Raw genomic sequence first — 19426 nt, forward strand, 5'->3', positions numbered from 1 at the left:
AGGGCTGCCGGGGTCCCTGGGAGCTCTGGATGAGGCCCCGGCAGGATTTTCCAGCCCCACGTAGTGTCAGCGGGATGCCTTTAGCCTGGGGCCAGCGGGCAGGTCGCTGGGGGCTGTTTGCAAACTCTTCAGGCTGACACTGGGGTAACTCGGCCCCTGCCGGGAAGCAGGTCCTGGCTCAGCCCCGGCCCCGCTGAGGTGCCTGCGCAGGCTGTGCCGCTGCCTGCATCTCTTTAGGGACCGTCTAGGTGTTTTCCTGCATCCCGCCTCGGGATGCTTCCCCGGATCAGGCTCGGGCAGCTGGCACCTCGTGCACCATAAAAGGCAAAGCACTGGGGAAGAGCTGCTGGGGTGGGAGCCGCGGCGGCCGCTGCGGCTCGCAGCAATGCCAGGCATCCCGGCTGTGTATAAACGGATTAGAGCCCTCCCGTTCTCCGGCTCCCCCTCCTTCCGGAGAGTTTACAGGAGCCCGTTTGGCAGAAGGATTATCCAAAGGGAGGAACTTTCTGCTCAGAGGGCTGTTTAGACAAATGCCCGAAGCGTTAATAGGGATTTTTGATAAGTTATGTTTTGGAGTCTCCTAAGGGAAACTTGTTTCTGAGGCTGCTGTTGGGCTTCTCTGTTTATCTCGGGGAGTCTTTTTTATGTCACGGCACTTCTCTTAGCAATAACATTTTCCCGCAGATCATTCCAGCCGATCCGTCTCTGCCCTGCGTGCTCTGTGCAGGCGGTGTCTCTCCCCAAAACACTGGGACGCAGACCAAGGCTGCGTGCCGCTTCCAAGGAAGGAGTGCTGGGGGAGACGCTCTGTGTCCATTGGGCACGGGGCAGGGAGGCAGGGAAGAGTGCCAGGGGCACGGATGCGGGTTTCCAAGCTCTCCGTGAAACCCATGGAGGAGCTGACGGAGGTGATCCTGCCCAGACGAGCCGCAGCAGATGACCTGGCAGTAAATCACTCCGGAAGCAGCGAGATCGGAGGGAAGCCAGGGAGGATTGCTGCACGGGACCGTAGGGAGTTATTGCTGCAGCAGGTTGGGGAAAAGAGGAGAGTCCCTGAGGAAAGATGCAGATGGGTAGCAAGTCCTGCCTGTAAAGTGCTATGGACCAGCAAATTAGAAGCTGGGGGGTGCTTTCACAGTTATTCAGGTGGGATATATTTGGGTAGGGACCAGCGTAGCATCAACTCTGACAGCTGTTGTGTTAGGAGGGAGCCTCCTGCCCTGCCGCAGAGGATGGGCTCCATCACGCCAATGTGCATTTTCATCTCTGCTGGCCATGAGGCTAAAAAATGCCGATTCACATGACCCAGGCACGGAGGCTTCCAAGCTGCCTCCGTCTCTCCCAGTAGCGGAGGAAGGAGAAGGCGGTGCTGAAAGTCTGCTGAGACCCAAGGTGGGAAGAAATCTTGGCTGGCCAGTTTCAAAGCGTTTGGACCAGGAATTACGGTGACTGAGCTCCCAGCCATGGAAGCCTCCACCTGGCAGTACTATGGATATTTACGGGATGACACAAGTAAGGCGAGCGGGAGAGACTGCACTACTTCCCGGGGAGCGTCCTCAGGGACGTGCGAGGATTATACTCTGCTGCAACGCGGCCAGGAGGGCCTGGAGCACAGGCTGGAGAGGGGGGACCTTCCCGACCCCGGGAGCAACGCGCAAGCCCCCGCCAAGGAGTCAGAGATGAGCAGCAGCGGGCAGAGAGGGCAGCAGGGGCTGGCAGGGGACCCGCGCTCAGAAGACCACCCCATGTCGAAAGGGTGCAGGAGAGGGGAGGAGGGAGAAGCCCCTCCGAAGGTGTACGAAGTGGAGGTTGGGCACAGGCGCACGGGCACGGGCAGGATGGTGAAGCCGGTGGTGTACAGGCTGGAGGAGAGCGAGTACAGGCGCCTGATTGAAGAGGCAGAAGCAGAACCTGAGGAGGAATGGGAAGAGACAGAGCACAAGGTACCTGCGATTCAGGAGAGCTACCCCGGGGATGGGAAGGCGGCAAGTCCGAGCCTAAACAGGCTCAACACTTTCCAAGGAGTCCTGAGGAGGCAGATAAGCCGTTCAGACTCGGAAAGCAGCGCAGAGAGCAGGCAAGTGAATAAACTGACCCTGAACTCTCCCTCGGAGGGAAACAAGCCGAGTGTCCCCATCAGGTCGGATAGCTTCGAGCGAAACGCCATGCTCATGGATTACATTTTGCAAAGCAAACAGGAGGCAACAACATCTGTTTCCTACGTCCCCAGAGAAAGCAGCAAGGCAGCTGAAAGCTTCAGGCAGGCAGTGAGCTTCGCCCCCCAGCCTGACGGCACTCCGGACCTTTGCCAGAACGGCCAGACCAGCGAGGAGGATCCGGCCAGGAAGCCCGAGCCAGACAAGCAGGTAGTGAAGAGCCTCGAGCGAATGGTCTCTGCGGTTGCAAATTATGCTTCAGTGGCTAGAGACACTGAAAAGCTTTCGAGACAGAGCAGCAGCCAGCGCCTTGAGAGCAGGGAACAGCTCAGAGGTGAAGCAGATGCAGGGATACTCGATTCCTACAGCCAGAAAAAAACCCCACCGGCCCCTCCTGTCAGGTCCCACAGCAAAGAGAGCCTGGCTTTGAGCATGAGCAAGACTGTGGCAATGACCGAGGCGCTGCTGGAGCCCCGCAGCGATGCAGCGAAGCCTGCCAAGGAGCAGTGGGCAGCTGCAGGCGCGGAGCAGCTAACTGGAGGCAGGACTGCGGGAGGAGGGGGCTCGGAGGAGCCGGAGCGGAAGGGGAGGAAGAGTCAGGAGGATGAGAAAGTGCTTAAAGTTGCCGACGCAAAGAAAACCTTCGAAAAGCCCAAGCCGGCAGAGGGGAAGGCGGCGACGCCACCGCCCAGCGCTGCCAGAAAAGGTGAGGCGTGACGGCACGGCCGTGGGCAGGCTGGCAGAGCCCGGCTCTGGCTGGCAGCGCCGTGGGGCCAGGGTGGGTCCGGAGCCGAGGGCTGGGTGGCGAGGGGAGGTGGAAACGCGGTGGTCGTGAGGCTTCTCAGAAAACACCAGCCTTGTCATAGCCCCGCAACAGATGGGATGCGCTCGGGGCACGTTTAGCGATCTCGGGTCGTAACGAGGCAGGACAAAAATCGGGCATTGATTCAAGTCTGGTAGCAGCCTGGCAAAAATGCTTCTTGCAGTGAAACTGTTTAGTGAGAAAGGGATTTGCTTTTTAAGACTCTCCTGTATATAAATAAGTATAATATCCAGTACTCTATACCGCTTTTCATGAATAGATACGGTGCAGAAGCGCCCATATGATACTTTCTCCCGCTGTCATGTGGGATTATTTGCCTCTGTCTCTCTAGGCATTGGGTGAGCCGATATAATTTTATTTTAGCCATGATATAAAAAGGAGGCATTATTTTCCTTAGGTTCTTTTTCTCCTGCACTGTGACTTAGCTGAATAAGCCTTTCAGGAGAATGACATCAACTTGGAAACCCTTTCACTGAAAAACTATGGATAAATGAACTTTGTTGACATTTTACTGGTAAAACAGCAGTTATGGACAACTAGGGAGAGATTAGAAATGAGTGTTTGTTTGAGAGTTTGGATCCTGCAAGGACATATCAGACCCATGCTGGTTGACTTACATCTTCTGTTTATTGACAATCTGCAATTGTGGATTTCCTTATAAGGGAAAATAAATGTTTTAAGGCACAGGAAATCTATGCCAGCTTTGAATTGAATAGCACGTTTACTTAAAAAAGAGGTGTGATTATCCCACGGCGCTTGGTACGTTGTGCCGTCAATGACTCTCATTCACAGAAGTCACAAAACCAAGTCAGAATACGAACGCTGCCGCAGAGTTTGTGTGTGTGTCAGTGATAACAAAAAGCCTACAGCGATGAAAAATAGACCCGATCCTCTCAGGAAGCATATGAAGACACATCATCATTCTCACGATGTAAAGAAATAGGGTTGAGAAATATTTGTCACTGCAAACTATCTGCCATCTGACAGACTTGGGCTCTGTACGTGAAGCAGTGCTAGTACTGGTGTTATCAGGGTGTCTGGATCTACGCAGCCTCCCCACTCCTCCTCGAGTGGGAGATTTGTCTGATTAAATGGTACAGCTGATACGGCATGTTTTCATCAGCCAGATCAGACGGAGGGATGCTTTCATCAGCACGGAGGCATGCATCCTTTGCGGGGAACAGAAGGAGCAGGTGGATGCAATAGGTGATCTTGCAGAGGAAAGGGGTTAGAAGGGACTACAAGAAAACACGCTCCATCCCTAAGGCAGCACTGGCTACAGCTAAATCACTCCTGACAGATGTTTACCTACTTGTTCTTCAGAAGAAATAGGTAGGGAGGGTCAAGACAATCTATTTCAGTGCTGCACTGTGAAAATGTTGCAATAAAGAAGAGTAGGAATAGCTTCTCATTTTGCTGTATCTGTGACATAGTCTTGGGGGTTTTTTTTTAATCTGTTTCTGAACATATATCTTCCCAGATCTCATACTGCCAAACTGAACACGAACATCTTGCGTATATTTACCATTATATGATTCCTTTCTTATACCTCTGATTTTTCCAGCAGCTTAGGTCCAGCTTGATCCTAGACAGCAGGGAGAGAAACAGAACAAGATGGCAAAAGGATTCAAAACTGGTTGAATAATGAGGACAAGACTAGGATATGTGATAAGTGTAACACGGAGTGCTACAGGAATCACAGCGCCAAGCCTCACGTTACCGCTCACTGCTCAAAGCCCCTGCTCATTACGTGCTGCCTGGCTGATTTTTTTTCTGCTATTCAGCATGATAGGAAGTGTCAATCCCAGGGTATTCGTTGTAAATAAAATACAGCTTCCTTTTTGCCCTTTTTTTTTTTTTTTTGGTGTGTTCTGCTTTCTTGTCTCTCTATTCCTAGTTAATCATCTGGTGTAGGGGAGAGAGCAACAAAGAAAATCCCATCTGTTGCAACTAATTGCTCCATTTTTATTTGGTGTCCCAACATTTTAATTGGGTATTGGGACCACCTCCCCTTTATGGCAAAAATGGGAAAAAAGAAAGAAAAATATATTTCACGATCCTGTACAATGATGGAGGAGAAAAATACATGAGGAAATTGACTACCTCAAAATTAATTTAGAGATTTCCTTTCACTGTAAAAACTGTGGGCAACACGTATTTCTATGCCTTTCCTATAGATGAGTTGGTAGGGATGTGTATGACATCTATATTACTGCATATAACATGCATGAGAGTGAGTATATGTAGTAATAAAAGTGCTTTAGGAAATGTATTTTAAATCATTAATAACAATAGCATCAATTATTAATACCCATCCTGAGCTAATGTGCACTTCGTATTACTCGTCAGTCTCCAGCACCTTCCATGCAGGCCCAGCAGCACACAGAGGATGTCAGTGCAAGGGCTCGCTCACCGCAGCGGATTTTCATTACCCTTTGGGGAGGGGGCTTGCGATCTGACCCCAATTTACTGGGTCTGGAAGTAGCGCAGGGACTCGTTCGATGTCACGCAGAAAGGTGGGGCGGACCTGGGAATAAAACTAAGGGGTGCTGCCTCCTAACCCTCTGCTTTAATTCACATATTCCTCTTTGCTCCTTGTCCACATGCTCTGATACACTCTCGTGCACTGCTCCCTTCCTGGCTGTTATTTCAGAAATCTGATTGAACATATTGCTCTCCTTATCTTCATTCCATAATTCTACAGCTCCCCTTTCTGGCCAAGGACTGAATAAGGCCAAACCAAATGGATTTTGTTCTCCCTCTCTCCAGACAAACACTTTGCTGGATCTGGGGAACAGATAGCACAGGGCAACGCTTCCCTGGGCAGAACACGTAATCCCGTCCAAGAGACAGAATTGATCAGCCGTATCAAGAGCTGTTACGTGGTGGCTGTTAGTACAATTTCGTCTTGGCAGCTGCTCCACATTTGACAATCATTGAAATGTCCCTTAAAAACCAGGCTTGTAAGCAGTTTAATAAAGCTACCCTCGCCATTCACTATGTGCCCAACAGACATTGAGAAAACAAGGCAGAAAGAGTAAATCTAATGCTATTCCACGCACAGAAATGGCTTGGGGTTTGTTTTGTTTTGTTTTGTTTTTTCCATTGCAATCAGTTCAGATTTCCCTGCATAAAAACCCCGCTGCATTCCAGCAATGCTATGTGAAATGTAAGATCACGTCACCGATTTAAATGGGAGCAGCTCTTCTCAACGCTGCTGAATCTGGCCTTGCGTATCTAAATCACGAGAGCCATAGAAGAAGAAATATAAAAATATGCAACTTTCAGGTGGGAGAGCCTAGTGCTTCCTGTAAAGTTATTTAAATATAGTAACAAATCAAAAGGCTTCAATAAATAAATAGATAAATAGTGGACGCAAATGTCCTTCCAAAGTTGTATAACTTGGATATCTGCAAACCCGAGGTCCGAAACATCAACTGTCATGTCCGGCATATTTTGCGTGACTTAGAAGTTAAGCTGCAAAATAACAGGACTTTAAATTCCTGATCTCTCTAAACCCTCCGTAAGCCGTTTTTCCTTCATTCAGAATATATTTAGCAATGAGGATTTAAGCAAATTGAAATGGTCAAGACAAATTCATCCCTCAAGTGACTTTACTGGTGCTGAATGACTGGCTTGCTGTCCATCTAAGATTGCTCGGAGACTCCAAGCCAAATTGCGTAATATCAGCTGAAGGCCAAAGAAGCCATTAAAATTTCTCCTAGAAAGAGGTGCCTCAGGTGTTTGTATCTTTCTTTACCTTTCCTAATAACACGCACTGGCAAGGAAGGCTGTGGGGCATTCCGAACGCGTTACTTATGAGGCACGGCAAGATCATCATAGGAACAAACCAGCGTGATTTATTGCAGTGATGGAATTGATGCATATTTGCAAGCAAGCTAAATTTAGCTGCTGACATAAGTTTCAGAGGTGGAGTCTGTAGACACGGTGCTGTTTCCGTATAAAGGCTGTGAGATAGACTGTTTGCAGCAATCGTGCATCAATGTAGCGGAGGGTAAAATATGTGGGATGGATAAAAGGAGTGAAATGTATTTTTGAATAAATTCTGAATCTTTTCTGCAAAATTTAGTAATCAGGCGTGTTGGTACTAATAAAATAGAAGGACAAACTTTGTTGTGTGGTTCCTTGTAGCTGCAAGAATTTGGTAATAGGATATTTTCCTTTACAAAAATTAGAATTTGTGACATATTTTGACAAGTTGTTAGGCTTACATCACTCTGGCTATAATTTAAGTACTGTTTGTTAGAATGATTTTATTCAGCTGAAGTGATGAAGATTACTGTTTACAGTGGAACCAAAGAGCATGTGTAAAACCTTAGCCGTTCCTTCTGTTGTTGAAGACTTCAGCCTGAAATTCATGTCGTTTCTTCATCACCTTGGACGGTGAGCTGTTGCGATCTAAATGGCTCCTTAATCCAGGTCAGGATCTGGGTGATCTTTGGAGCATTTCCATCCAAATATTTAAGGAAGCGCTAGCGAAAATTCAACAGGTATTGTTTCCTTCTGAGTCCATCCTTAGTGATTCTTCCAACGACGTGTCGAGCAAGCTGTGCTGCAGGAGCATCCATCGCTGCAGCGACAATGTGAACCAGGAACCAACCGTTCAGGTGGCAGCTACTGAGAGGATTAGGTTTCAGTCAGATTTCTCAGGACAAATTTCACTTTGTGTCCTCTGTGCATCGCTCTCTTTTGAAATGGATGCCAAAAATCTTCCTTGGTTTCTCTTCCAAGCTGTTAGGTAGTGCTGGGTACTGCCGCCTTCACTGTTGTTCTTCAGGCCAGGGTAAAGCATCAGCTGGTACATGATTAAAATATCATTGCAAGCTTGCCCGCTGTTTTGAGCTAGAAGGAGCTATACATACGTATATTTTTAAGTACCATTTTATATGCTTGTATTAATAGGTTTTTATAAAGTTTTAAGCCGCACGCACAGGTTCGAGACTCCTCACAAATTAATGGCCATGGGACTGGCAGTCAAGACACTCAGCTCTATCGTTGACTCATTGTGTGACCTTCAGCAAGTCACGTACCTACGTGGAAAATATGAATCACAATCTAAACCCACTAAACTACACATTACCTGCGGGTCTGCTCCGAGGCTGCCAAACTGCTTTTGTTGTCTTCTTTTTTAGCTTTAAAGAGATTGTTTGAGGGAGGAGGGTGGAGATTTAAGTGTGCTGGGCTGGCTTTCAGAAGGAGGTATTAATTTCACGGTAATTGGTGCCGTGGGCAGTGCGTGGCAGGGATGCAGGCTTGCAACTCTAATCTTTGGGCGTGTAAGTTTTTTATCAAGGTGTTGCTCAGTACGTAAGAGACTTTCCTACTTACTGAATCAGTGGTTAAAGCAGTGTCAAAGTTTAACAAATGTTGGATAACATTTGTTTAATTTGTAGCTACTGTGGCATCTGATATTTCCATCAGCTGTAATCAGTCAGACCAGCAAGACCATGACAAATGTATCTCTGCGAGGCTTTCTGCATGTTTTAACACTCAGCTATCACTTAACAGGGGTAGTTCACAGTCCTGTCACAGTTTCATGGGGGAAGAGGAGGGCTCTCAGCTCAGCTCATCACAACACACATATTTCTCCAAATTCTGAAGGATTGTAAGGGGAGTTACGGGTGTGTCGCTCCCCTGAAAAATTAGGCCCCTTAAAACACCTAACCACATGCAAACGGATTTGCAAATATTGGCCAAAACGTATAAGGAAGCTAGACTAGCTTTTGGTTTTGGCCATGTATGGTAAACCGAGTGCAACGTGGGCACTGATCTAGCATCATTCATCCGCTCTTCAAGTTCCCTGGAGGAACAGAAACACGCGGTCTTTGAGAGCGGTATTACCCTGCGTGCCTTCTGGTGTTTGCTGCACAGGTACTCACCTTCTTATTGTGCACCGTATTAATAACCAATAGCCTCTTTCATTGAACAGCGGAGATAAAGAAAACCTCTTTACAACCACATAAGCCAGCATCCCCAAAAGCGGCTTTACTTCTAGTGCAATGGGGAGAATCTTTGGTTTCAAGCTACTGCCCTGCGCTTCTCATTAAAGTGTGACTTTTAGCAGGGGCTCAAGCTCTCCTTTTGTCACCGTCTTGCTGGCAGTGCCATTTTCCACGGCAGCTACAGGCCCCAGCAAGTCAGCATGACAAAATGAAGCGACACGGTTGTTTTTCTTGCAGAACAGTTGGCTCTCTTCAGCGTAGCTTTGTCGACAGCAGGGTCTAGCTGTGCCCTGCCTGGCCGAGGGCTCACGAGGAGCCGCATCCACGGGGTTGTGCCTCACTCATCGCATCGGCGCTCGCAATTTTCGGTTTTGTTGCCGTAGGGCCCCCCACCCCCCTTCTCCTTTTTGCCAGTACATCCCCACCTTTGCTCGCACCCTGGGTGTCTAAAGCAGAGGACGAGAGTGCCATCCCAGCAGGGAGTCGCAGCTGGGCCTGTGAGGGAAGAGGCCTGAGGCCGGCTGGAGAGCAGCGGGGGCCACCGCGGGGCGCCGACCCGGCAAGGGGCTAAGCGCCCGAGGGGAACCGGGCTGCCGCCTCCCCGCCGGAGCCGTGAGGGGACAGGCGGGGGCCGGAGCGCGGGCCCGGCCCCCTCAGGGCGCTGCGGGGCGGCGGACGGGCGGCGCGGGCCTGCCCGGCCGGGGGAGGGGGGAGAGAGAGCGCGCGACCACGCGTGGCGGCGAGCGCCGCATCTCCATTGGCTAGCCGGGCCGCCACTCACCTCGCCGACCCGCCCTCCGCCGAGGGAGGCGGGACGGGAACGCGCGGCACCAGGCGGGTGTCCGTGGAGAGGGGGCGTGGCCCCGCAGGGGGCGTGGCCTCAGGAAGGCGGGGCTTCGCGCCGGCGCTGCCCGCCCCCGGCGCAGGGCGCTCAGTCGGGCGGCGGCGGCGGCGGCAGCGGCAGGCGGCGGAGGCGGCTCCGCCGGGCTGAGGAGCGGACGCGGGGAGGCGGCTCGGGATCGCGGTGCGCGGCACGGGGCGGGGGAGACCGGGGAGCCGGGGCGGCAGCGGGACGGCGCTCTGCGGCGCGGCGGGTGGCAGCTGGCGGGGCGGGAGGGCGGCGGGCGGCCCGCCGCGGGGAGGCGGCGGTGCCCGCGGGAGGGCGGCGGCGGGCGCCGGGGCCGGGCAGGGCAGGGCAGGGCAGGGCGGGCGGGGGTCCGGCCGGGCGGGCTTTTCCTGCGCGGGGCCGGCTGTTGCCGCCGAGCCCTTCCTGAGGCGGCGGCCGCTGTCAGCGCCCGGGCCTGCGGCGGGAAGCGCCCTCCCCGAGCCGGTGGTTGGGCGCCGCGCTCAGCCCGGGGCTTCTCCCCCGCTCTCCTCCTTATTAGGTAGCGGAGCGGCTCAGGGTCGCCGCGGGTTCCGGCATCCGGCCGGGGCTCGCAGGTTGCCGGCAGGGCATGCCCGAGGCGGGGCGGCCCCGCCGCCGGGGCCGGGCTCTCCCGCCGCAGCTCGGGCAGCCCCTGCGCGCCGCGCACCTGATGCCCGCTGCCAGCCCCGGCCGCCTTCTGCACGGAGAGGACGGGGTTTTGCTTTTGTTCGGCGGGTTTTTTCCTTCCCCCCCCCCCCCCCCCCCCCCTTTTTTTTTCACGGCGATGCAGCAGCAGCTCGCTGGCACCGGCGTGTGTGTGTCGGCCCCGGAGCGCCGCGTCCCCGCTGCCACCCTGTAACGTTGCAGAGGACAAAAGATGACTGGAGGGTTTAGTTTTGGGCTTTTTTCTTTACGCTGGTGTTGGCCGGGTACATGTCACGCCATTATTAATGGCTCTTCTGAGTCCGTTCGGGAGATGTTTAAAGTCCTGGGTTGTATGACATGTTCCTGGGCTTTGTTTTTCTATGCAGAAAGCCACATTGTTTGAATAGCAATATGTCAAAGGCCAGAATGTAAAGGTTAGTAGTTACCCATGCTTTGTGAAATTAGCTGCTTCTCCGCTCACGATACACAGAAAGGCGTCGGATGTGCAGCCGCACAAACGTTCAGCTGTAGTACCCAGGTCTAGACAATGTGATGCTGTGACTGCACAGGAGACAGGTCTAGAAAAATAAAAGGGGACTGAAAGCTGACTGGAAACAAACGTAAAACTGATTGATGCAGTTTTATTGTTAAAGTGATATGCGTTAGTGTTGTGGGTTTTTTAATAGCTGTAGTTTCAGTCTCGTACATGTGTGTTTGAGCACGTCCCTTCAGCCTATTCATGCAGATGTGCGTGTGGATTAGTATAAGCAAGACCAAGGATGTTAGCAAAATGAGAGTGACATTTTGAATATACTAGGCTGTGGCTGGTTTTTCAGTTTGCTGATACCAGTTCTGGCTTAATTTTAGGCCAGGCTGTATCTAAATTACCTGACACTGTCCTCTCTCTTCGTGTGCCTCTCTAAGCACATGCGGGAGAGAAGCTCTGTGCCTGCTGGAAGTGTGGGAAAATGGTGTGAACTGGCACAGTCTGTCCTGTAAGAAGCGTGTTCCTATGTGCTGAATGTGTGATGGCTAGAGAAAACAGCGGGTATCTTGTGCGTGAGGCAGGAGAGGATATATTCGATTTTCATTTGAATAACAAGCATTGAATCATCTTTTCTGCTCAAGGGGAAAAACAGATGGCTGTGCACTCACCGAGACCTTTCATTGCAGCTAATATTCGTGTTTGCTAAAGACTGTGTACACAAAGGTAGAAGATCAAATACTGTTGTGATAAAGTCAGGGCATGTTTATTTTGGATATATATGTTTCTAGTATTTTCAGTAGCCGTAGTAAGACCTGACACACTCAGGTACATGTCAGGGGCATTTGCTTTGTGTTTGTTTTAATATAGTACTTCATAGTAGTAATTTTTCAATGGTCACTTGTAGCCTTTTATAGAGATTGCTTTAATCAGCATTTATATGTCTCTCTTTATGTTCTCTGTTGGCATTACTCTATCTTCTAGTGAGCTGCCTTTTCAAACATCACTGGATTTTTTCAAGTTAAATCTTCATGCTTATTGCATCTGTCACTTCTGGGATTCACTCCAAGCAAAAGGCAGCGATTCAGTTTAATGGCAATGAGAAGGAATGCACAGAAGGGTAAAATATCAGCTTTCCTGAGTGATACAGCAAAGGATGCTGAGAGATCTGCCCTCAGTAACTGTTCCATGCATCATGTTCAAGCTTAATATTAGATTTTAACGATGGCTTCATAAAATGGCTCATTAAAGCACAACGTTGCATTTTGATCGTAAGAGAATTTATGTTACTGGTTTTAATTTGATTATCGATTCTGAGGAATATGACTTGGATGCCAGCTTCCTATTTTGAAGACATGAGCAAAACACTTCCTGGCCTGCGTTTGCAGCTTGGTGAGGTCATCGGCGCACCACTCCCAGGGCTAGGAATGTCCTTTTAGGCAAACTCACAGGCACATTTTCACTTGACTTTTAAAGTGTGGGTTTGTTTGTTTTGATTTTGTTTTACTGAGGCTTTTGTGATAATCTCAGTCCTTCTCTAAGGATGTGTTGGGACAGAAACTCACTGAGGATTTGAAGTGCCCCAGTTTAAGCGTTTACAGGGCATATGAACAAGAATTAAATGTCTGTGTTCTCTTCTAGCTCTTTCCCTGTAGTCTCCCCCACCTAATATTTTTGGTCTGCTTATATTCTGGTTGTTAACTCTGAAATTAGTCTGATTAGAAACTGCTTACAGCTTCAGTTCACAGTCACCCTGGTTCTGTAGCCACATGTGAAAAGTCAGATTGTTGGTGGCTTTAGGCTGACAGGACATGAACTGTTATTTTTTTTTGTCCCAGTGCGCACAAATGCAGGTGGTGGTGGCGGCGTTGCTGGGGTGAACGTCAAGTCAAAATGGTTTAGGTTAGCTGAAGTGACTCAGGAAAGCTAGCAGTGAAAGTTGATTATCCTGGGTATGTTGAATATACCAGTATAGCTGGGAATCGGTTACTGGGCCCTTTCTTTCTATTTGCTAATAGGATCGCTTTGTTCTGTTTTTCCTCATGTGGGTAACTATACTAAAAAGGGATTATTTGTTTCTTTTTGAGGTTATAATTGTTCAGTACATGACTTTATATGTTTCTATATGATAGCGTTAGGCACGTAAAACACCAGTGTGAATTACTCAGTTTCTCGGCGTAGCAGCGACGAGCCCGAGAGGTCCCACCGGCAGGTCTGGCTTTGCGCTGGAGGACTCCCTGATGCCGAGTCTGGCGCTGATGGTCCTCAGAGGAGCAACCTGTCTGGAGAGGTTCCTAATGGAATATACCAGCCGTGCGTTGTGTACGTGCCCGTATGGGCTTGTGTAGTGAATACAAATCTGATCAGAATTAATGGCTGGATGTGAAGGTAATGATGTAGCTATAAAGTAGAAGGTGGCTGCTGGGCAAACAGATAATTTTACTTTACACCTCTCCCATGCAGTTCTTCATGCCAATAAGACAGATGTAATCTCTTTACAGCGGACACCTTCGTAACAAGTCACAAAGTGCCCCTGAAATGGAAGAGGCTTTTGTGATGGAACACCATAAAAGCTTTAAAGTCCTGCTCTGTAGGTCAGGAACTAGCAAGGAACTTGACAGAGAAATAATGAAAATTATATCTTGTTACTGCCTCCTAAGGGAAAAAAACCATGTTGTTCGTTCGAAGGCTGCCAGCCCGCTGGCACTCTCCTGGTGCTCGTTGATAGAAGAGGTCGCCTTGGTGTAGAGGTGACAAAGTAAAACATGGGCTCCTTGGCCATTTTTCCTCTTTGCTTTTCTTCGTTAATGAGTTAGATACCAAGGTGGAATCACCTGCATTGGAGAAAGGATGACAGCATTTCTTCCACATTATCGCTTTGCTTCTTCAGCGTTATTTGCTTTGTCTTATCCCAGTTTTGTTGATGATAACAATAAATGATATATAATATGCTTTTTGCTATGAGCATGTAATGACTCTTTTGAGGTCCAGCTCTCAGTGGGAGAAGCTGGATGCGGTTGGATCAGTTATAGTGACTCTGTTTGACATTAAGCTGGGCCTCTCAATCCATCATAATTAGGTTTTTCTTGTTTTCCCTTTTAATAATTTAATTTGAAAAAGCAATGGAGATAAAACGAAAACAGTGGTGGGGCCTGACTTAAAGTGATTAAGGTTCAGCCTGATGCAGTCAGGCGCGCTGAGATGAGCTCGCAGCTTTCATCTGGAGTATTGCTGAGCTGTGCTTAAGGCCAAGCGTTCCCCTTAGGAAGGATCATGGTTTCTCTGTGGCTCTCCAAATCCTGCCAGTCATAGCATCTTTGTATGTAATCTATGTATGTACAAGCATATATGTAATCTATGTACAGTTCTTCTTAGCTGAATATTCAAGGCAACCATTTCTACAGCCTCATCAAATATGCCTGAGCAGCATTTCATAAAACTAGATGGGGACAGTGTGCCTAAAACTACACCTGGTTTGCATCCGTGTACGAACCTAGGCAGTGCCTTTCACCTGCAGTTCCTGGTATAAGTGGTCCCTGGAAAATTGACTTCAAATCACTCTGGTCGGAGTATTTAGAAATGTGGGAACTTCCCCTCCCTTCTCCCTCCATCCCCCCAGCTCTGCATATAGTTGCCATAGAGACTGTGTTCTGGAGTCCTTGAAAATCCATTGTTTATCTGGCATAAATGTATAAACCTGCTTTATTGAAACATCACATTTTGAAGCATCCTGTTCCCGTGCAAATCTGATAGGGACTTGACATCCTACGGTGCTGCAGGTTTGGATATTGGACGTGCGTCAGGCACAATCAGACAAACTGATAATGGGTATAATTAGCACCACCAGGGATTAGCAGGCAATAACAAATTCAAGCCGTAGTAAGCACTCTGTCCCTTGGGAGCCGGGCAAACTGGCAGTGCCGGGCAGACGATCACTTGATATGGAAGATAGTCATCAGCAAAGGCTTGATGGTGAGGGCCTCAGCTCAGTGCTAGTGTTACCTCTTGAAATTGCCTCCCCCCCCCCCCCCCCCCCCCCCTTTAAATACTTCACAGCGTGTTAGTTCGTGCTGGAATCGTGAACACTGATGGACTTGGGGTATACGCTTGGCATTCGCTTGGCATTTTTCATCATACAGTGGCCAGTCAGCGTTGCAGTTGTTTCTTGCAGTTACCTGTGTGAAACAGATTGAAATCCTTGTTTCCACATTGGAAACGTGAGGTTAAGCGTTTTGCTCAGGGTCTCGCAGGTACTAGGCTGGGAATACTTCTAGTATATAATACTAAGTGTACTTGTTTTACAGATGGTTCGTATATTTGCACCAGCACACATGGTGGGATGTGCGCGTGTAAATGGCCATGCTTACACTTAGCTTTTCAACTGTTAATTTTTTACTGCAGTACTTATACTGTATGTTGGAGCTTGGAGTAAATAGGCACAAAGCTGTCTTCTTCAGAACAGGAGGTGGATTAAATTTTTTGAGTTTTCAGTGAATGTGTTTTTTTTTTTTTTAAGGTTTATTTTCATTTTTGGATCTGCTGAGATCGGTTTGCAAGGCAGGAAAAAATCCTGAGCCAGCTTAGACAAACATGAGTTGCCAGACGTACTTCAGCAATATATACTTCTGCTTTAGCACAGCGTGAAGTGTAGGCACAAAACACTTCTAGCTGAGTGTCGTTGTGCCTTCCAGCATCTTTTTCCTGGCCACTGCTGCTTTCTGGAGCAATTTGTTAAAAGTTCTGCGTGGTGTTTTAAGGTGTCGTTGTTTAAAGGTGGGCTACCCTGCTTTGGCCTCCTGTTTCACCGTGCTTTGGATGCACGTGTGTTATCTCTATACACTTCACTTTGCTCCCCGATGTTTCTTTGGGGGTAAAGGTTATCTTTTTGTTCTTTACATGCGGTGCTTGCCACATTGATCTTCTGGTCTACTAGGGGAATTCTTACGCACTATGAAAGATCACATAAAAAACAGCTGGGGCTTATCTCGGCGTAATACTGCCTGTTGTTTTGGCTGGTCTCCTCCAGAACTGCTGTAAATGCCCCAGGGACTCCCAAAGGGCTGGAAGGGTGGGTTGCATGTGCAGTGACATGACTGTGAAGCTGACAGGTAAGTAAAGCTTAAAGGTCATCAAACACAGGCCGTAATTCTTCATGCCCCTTACTGAAAACAAGTTCTCCAGCTGCGAGCAGCCAGCTGCAGGGCCCTTCCCCAAGAAATCAGCCTTTGCCCGGCGGGTATCAGGGTGTGATTCTCCCTGTCAGGCAGGCAGAGCTGCTGTGGGAGTGCTGGGGTGTCGGGGACCGCAGGTACAGCCCTCGTCCTTGGCACAGGGAGCCTGTGGCTATAGGAAGATGTTTTTCCTTCTTGCATCTGAAATATTTCTTCGTAGTGTAGCAGGAATGTTTATTAAAGCTGCTTACTAAACTAAATACACCTTCCGAAGTATATATATTTTTTTTTCTTGCCTGTCTAGAGAGGTGAGAAGGGTGCTCCCTGTTGCATTCGGGGTTTGATGCCAGCTCGCCCAGGTTGCTGCCTGCTCAGCTGTGGCGTGCAGCAGCCGGGGCTCTGCCGCAGCACAGGACAGCAGCCTTGGCCTGAAACGGATCGGCGACAAACAACATCTGTAGGACAGAGGAAATGTGTTTGAACTTGGAAGCCATTGCTAAAACAGATGTTTGAGGGGCTGTAATTGGTACCACAAGATAGGGATTTAAAATCAAGTTAGCAGATTGAACTATCTGGATTTGAGTTTTAGCCTCCTCCAGTCCCTTCCTCCCTCCCCCAGCCCTGATTTCAAATTGCATGTTACGGAAACGGGACAGAATGACAATGGTACTCTTTGAATTATAGGCTGCTTGGCCAGAAGAGCTGGCAGGACAGCAAATGGAAATCTGGAGAAATACACGCCAGTTCCAACTGTGAGAATTGAGATTCACTTTGCAGCTTATTTGTACAGCATTAAAATCTGAAACGTGTTTGCGTTGTCCGGTCTGAACCTTCTGCGTTCTTCTATGCTGAGGATATTGTCTTGTGTTTGACAATTAACCATTGTTGGTTTTATTCTGAGAACACCGAAAGTTCAATGTGAGTGCCTCACCTGTTGGATGGGTGTTATTGAGTAGCTTGAGAAGTGAAAGTGGCTAAATTGGGCTCTGATTTGGCTAGCGTTTGGATGAAGGTGTTTCTTAGAGTATGCCAACCAAGCCCATTACTACTTTTTGGAGTAGAGCGTCTCCATTCAGAGTTGCAGTGTGATGGACCACGCTGCTCGGTGCTGTAGCTCCAGTCTAACCATGACGCTGTCCAGGTCTCTGGCCCATCACATTTGCCATTACGGGGCTGCGAACAAACTTCAGACACCACGGCAGCGGCGTGTGGCTGCGGTGCTGGTCCAAGAGGCGCTGCCATCGCACTTGGCCGTCCTGCTCCTCTCTGATCGCATCCCCCGAGGCCGTGCCGTCTTCTCGGCGGTCTCCCGGCAGGTCTGGGTGTTGTGCTCCATGCAGCAGACCGGCGGAGCGTTTGTGGTCGGGCAGGGCCATCTGGAGAATGCTGCATCCTCGCTTGGTCAGTCTGACTCACACTTGGCTGGTCTATTTGTGAGCCTCGGTTGTGCTGATCTGTTGTTTCTGCTTTATTTCTAAGTTGTGAGGAATTTGTGTCCCGGCTAACTTTATGTTTATAGTGGAGGGCTTTCTGCAGGTCTTGGTTTCCCGATGGTGGCTCTCAGGCTGTAGTGCTACAGTGCTCTTGAAGAACTGCGACCTGCGACCTTTCATTTCGGAGACTGTTTATCTCCTTAAAACATCTGTAACATAGTTTCTTCCTGTGGATACCATGGCATGTTGTAATTGAGGAGGAATAGAAAACAGTATATCAAGTCCTTTGGAGATTTCTCCTTTTGATAAATCTTCTTGTCATTTTTTTAAGGAATGATCCAATTAACTCTAAGCAAGGAGAAGCAGTGTAATGTTTCCAATAATGTCTTAAAGCCACTGGAGCTTAACAGGAAATGTACTTACCTTAGAAAATACTGTGTTAATCAAATTGCCTTCATGTCTGCACCTCTTCTTGACTTTTGCAGAATGGGAAATTCTGGACGTGTTATTTATTCCTTCTGTGCTTTAGGCTCCCAGCACCTGGGTGCTCCTATCTGCTTGGCTTCTAGCTTAAGTTCATCACTGAAGAGGACAGATTACATCCTGTATCAGGAGTTGAGTTTCAGGTCTAGTGGCTACTGGTGAGCTCCCCTGTCGCGCACACAGTCCCCTGTCGCACACATGTCTGCTGTTTATTTCATTTGGGCACGTTTGATTGCTTCAAGTTGTGGGAGAAAATACAGTTGTTTTCTGCTGTTAGCACTCTGTCATGTTAGAAAAAAGTGCTTGTGCCTTAGCTTGTTAGTTGGGAAAGGTGAGACCTGGTGGTGATTAGGTGAGAAATTGAGGAAGCCGTGGTGGGGAAGATCTCTTTCTCCATTTGTAGCCACCATCCTTATTAGCTGGTGCTATGCTTTTGCCCATTTCCCCAGGTTAAATGTAAAAGCTTGCGATATGTCTCGGGAATATGGTCTGGAAGAAGCTTGCATGTAACCTTCAAGAGAGCAGAAGAATTCAGCAAATTGGGGTAGCAGCTCTGAACAGATTGATACTTCCTTGTTAGCTCTCTTGCACTGATAAGAGAACTAGGTCAGCTCTGTGGAGAAGGCATTTTATCTGCATACTTCTCTTAACTGGAATCCTGGTGCTTGGCTGTTGTAACAGGCTTGCTGACTCGCAGCTCTGCACAGGGGGTTGTGCTCTCCATCTCGTGTTTTCCTCGGGGTCAGTGTGGTCTGAAGCCCTGTTGCTTTCCTCTCCGTGGCGTGTGCTGCTTTTACCGTGGGGGTGACGCAGGCAGTCCCCAGGGGTGTAAGTAGCATCTTCCATCTCGCTGGTGTAATGTCTCTGGCTGAAGCTCACGGGGCTGTTGTTCAGCTCTGGAAGTATATTGCTCTGTCTCTTGGCAGTGGATGAGGATACAGAGTGCGAAGAGGCATCTCTGGTGTTTACTCCAGTGGAGCAAGTGGAGGAGAACGAAGGCTCTTGGAGGGAGCGTATGAAAAGCTATGGCCTTCTGTGGTCGGCCGCTGGAGCAGCGGTGTCTGAGGGTGGGAGTCTGTCTACTCCAGTGCAAGGTTTCCCTTTCCTTACCCAGTAAAGCTTGTTTGGTGCCCGCCGACTGTATAACTCTGTCTCCAGTGGGAGCAAAAGTGGAAGCTGAAATGCAGAGAGGCACTCGGGCATCTGGGATGCTTAATCCACAGGTACCCTAGTCCTCTTTTCCCCATGTATTCCGTATGTTACTTGCCTCTATGTTTTGTCCTGGGTTTCAATGCCTTTTTTTTTTTTTTCTCCTCTCTACTTTGCTCTCCTCTGTCTCCTGTTTTCATTTTTACTGACTTTTTTGCCCAGTGTGTGTTAAAATTGCTATCATCCAAATATCC

General features: G+C 49.0%; 2 protein-coding genes across 3 annotated transcripts in view; both read left to right on the forward strand.

The window, feature by feature from the left end:
• The first annotated feature begins 930 nt into the window (after positions 1–930).
• On the forward strand, positions 931–6911 carry LOC142416653 (uncharacterized). Of its 2 annotated transcripts, none has more exons than XM_075516434.1 (2): positions 931–2862; positions 3377–3686. In XM_075516434.1, the coding sequence occupies exons 1-2, from the start codon at positions 1464–1466 to the stop codon at positions 3397–3399; spliced, it is 1422 nt and encodes a 473-aa protein (XP_075372549.1). In that variant the 5' UTR covers positions 931–1463; the 3' UTR covers positions 3400–3686. The 2 variants fall into 2 exon arrangements, with proteins under 2 accessions (XP_075372549.1, XP_075372550.1); XM_075516435.1 differs by lacking the exon at positions 3377–3686 and adding an exon at positions 4544–6911 and having other exon boundaries at positions 932–2862.
• A 2924-nt stretch (positions 6912–9835) lies between these two features.
• Positions 9836–19426, forward strand: part of CORO1C (coronin 1C) — a 45233-nt gene continuing 35642 nt past the window's right edge. The window contains exon 1 of the mRNA XM_075516433.1: positions 9836–9966. The gene's annotated coding sequence lies outside the window, so the exon portion shown is untranslated. The remainder of the gene's footprint in view (positions 9967–19426) is intronic.

This window comes from Mycteria americana, chromosome 13 (assembly GCF_035582795.1).
Source record: "Mycteria americana isolate JAX WOST 10 ecotype Jacksonville Zoo and Gardens chromosome 13, USCA_MyAme_1.0, whole genome shotgun sequence".
Taxonomy (NCBI): domain Eukaryota; kingdom Metazoa; phylum Chordata; class Aves; order Ciconiiformes; family Ciconiidae; genus Mycteria; species Mycteria americana.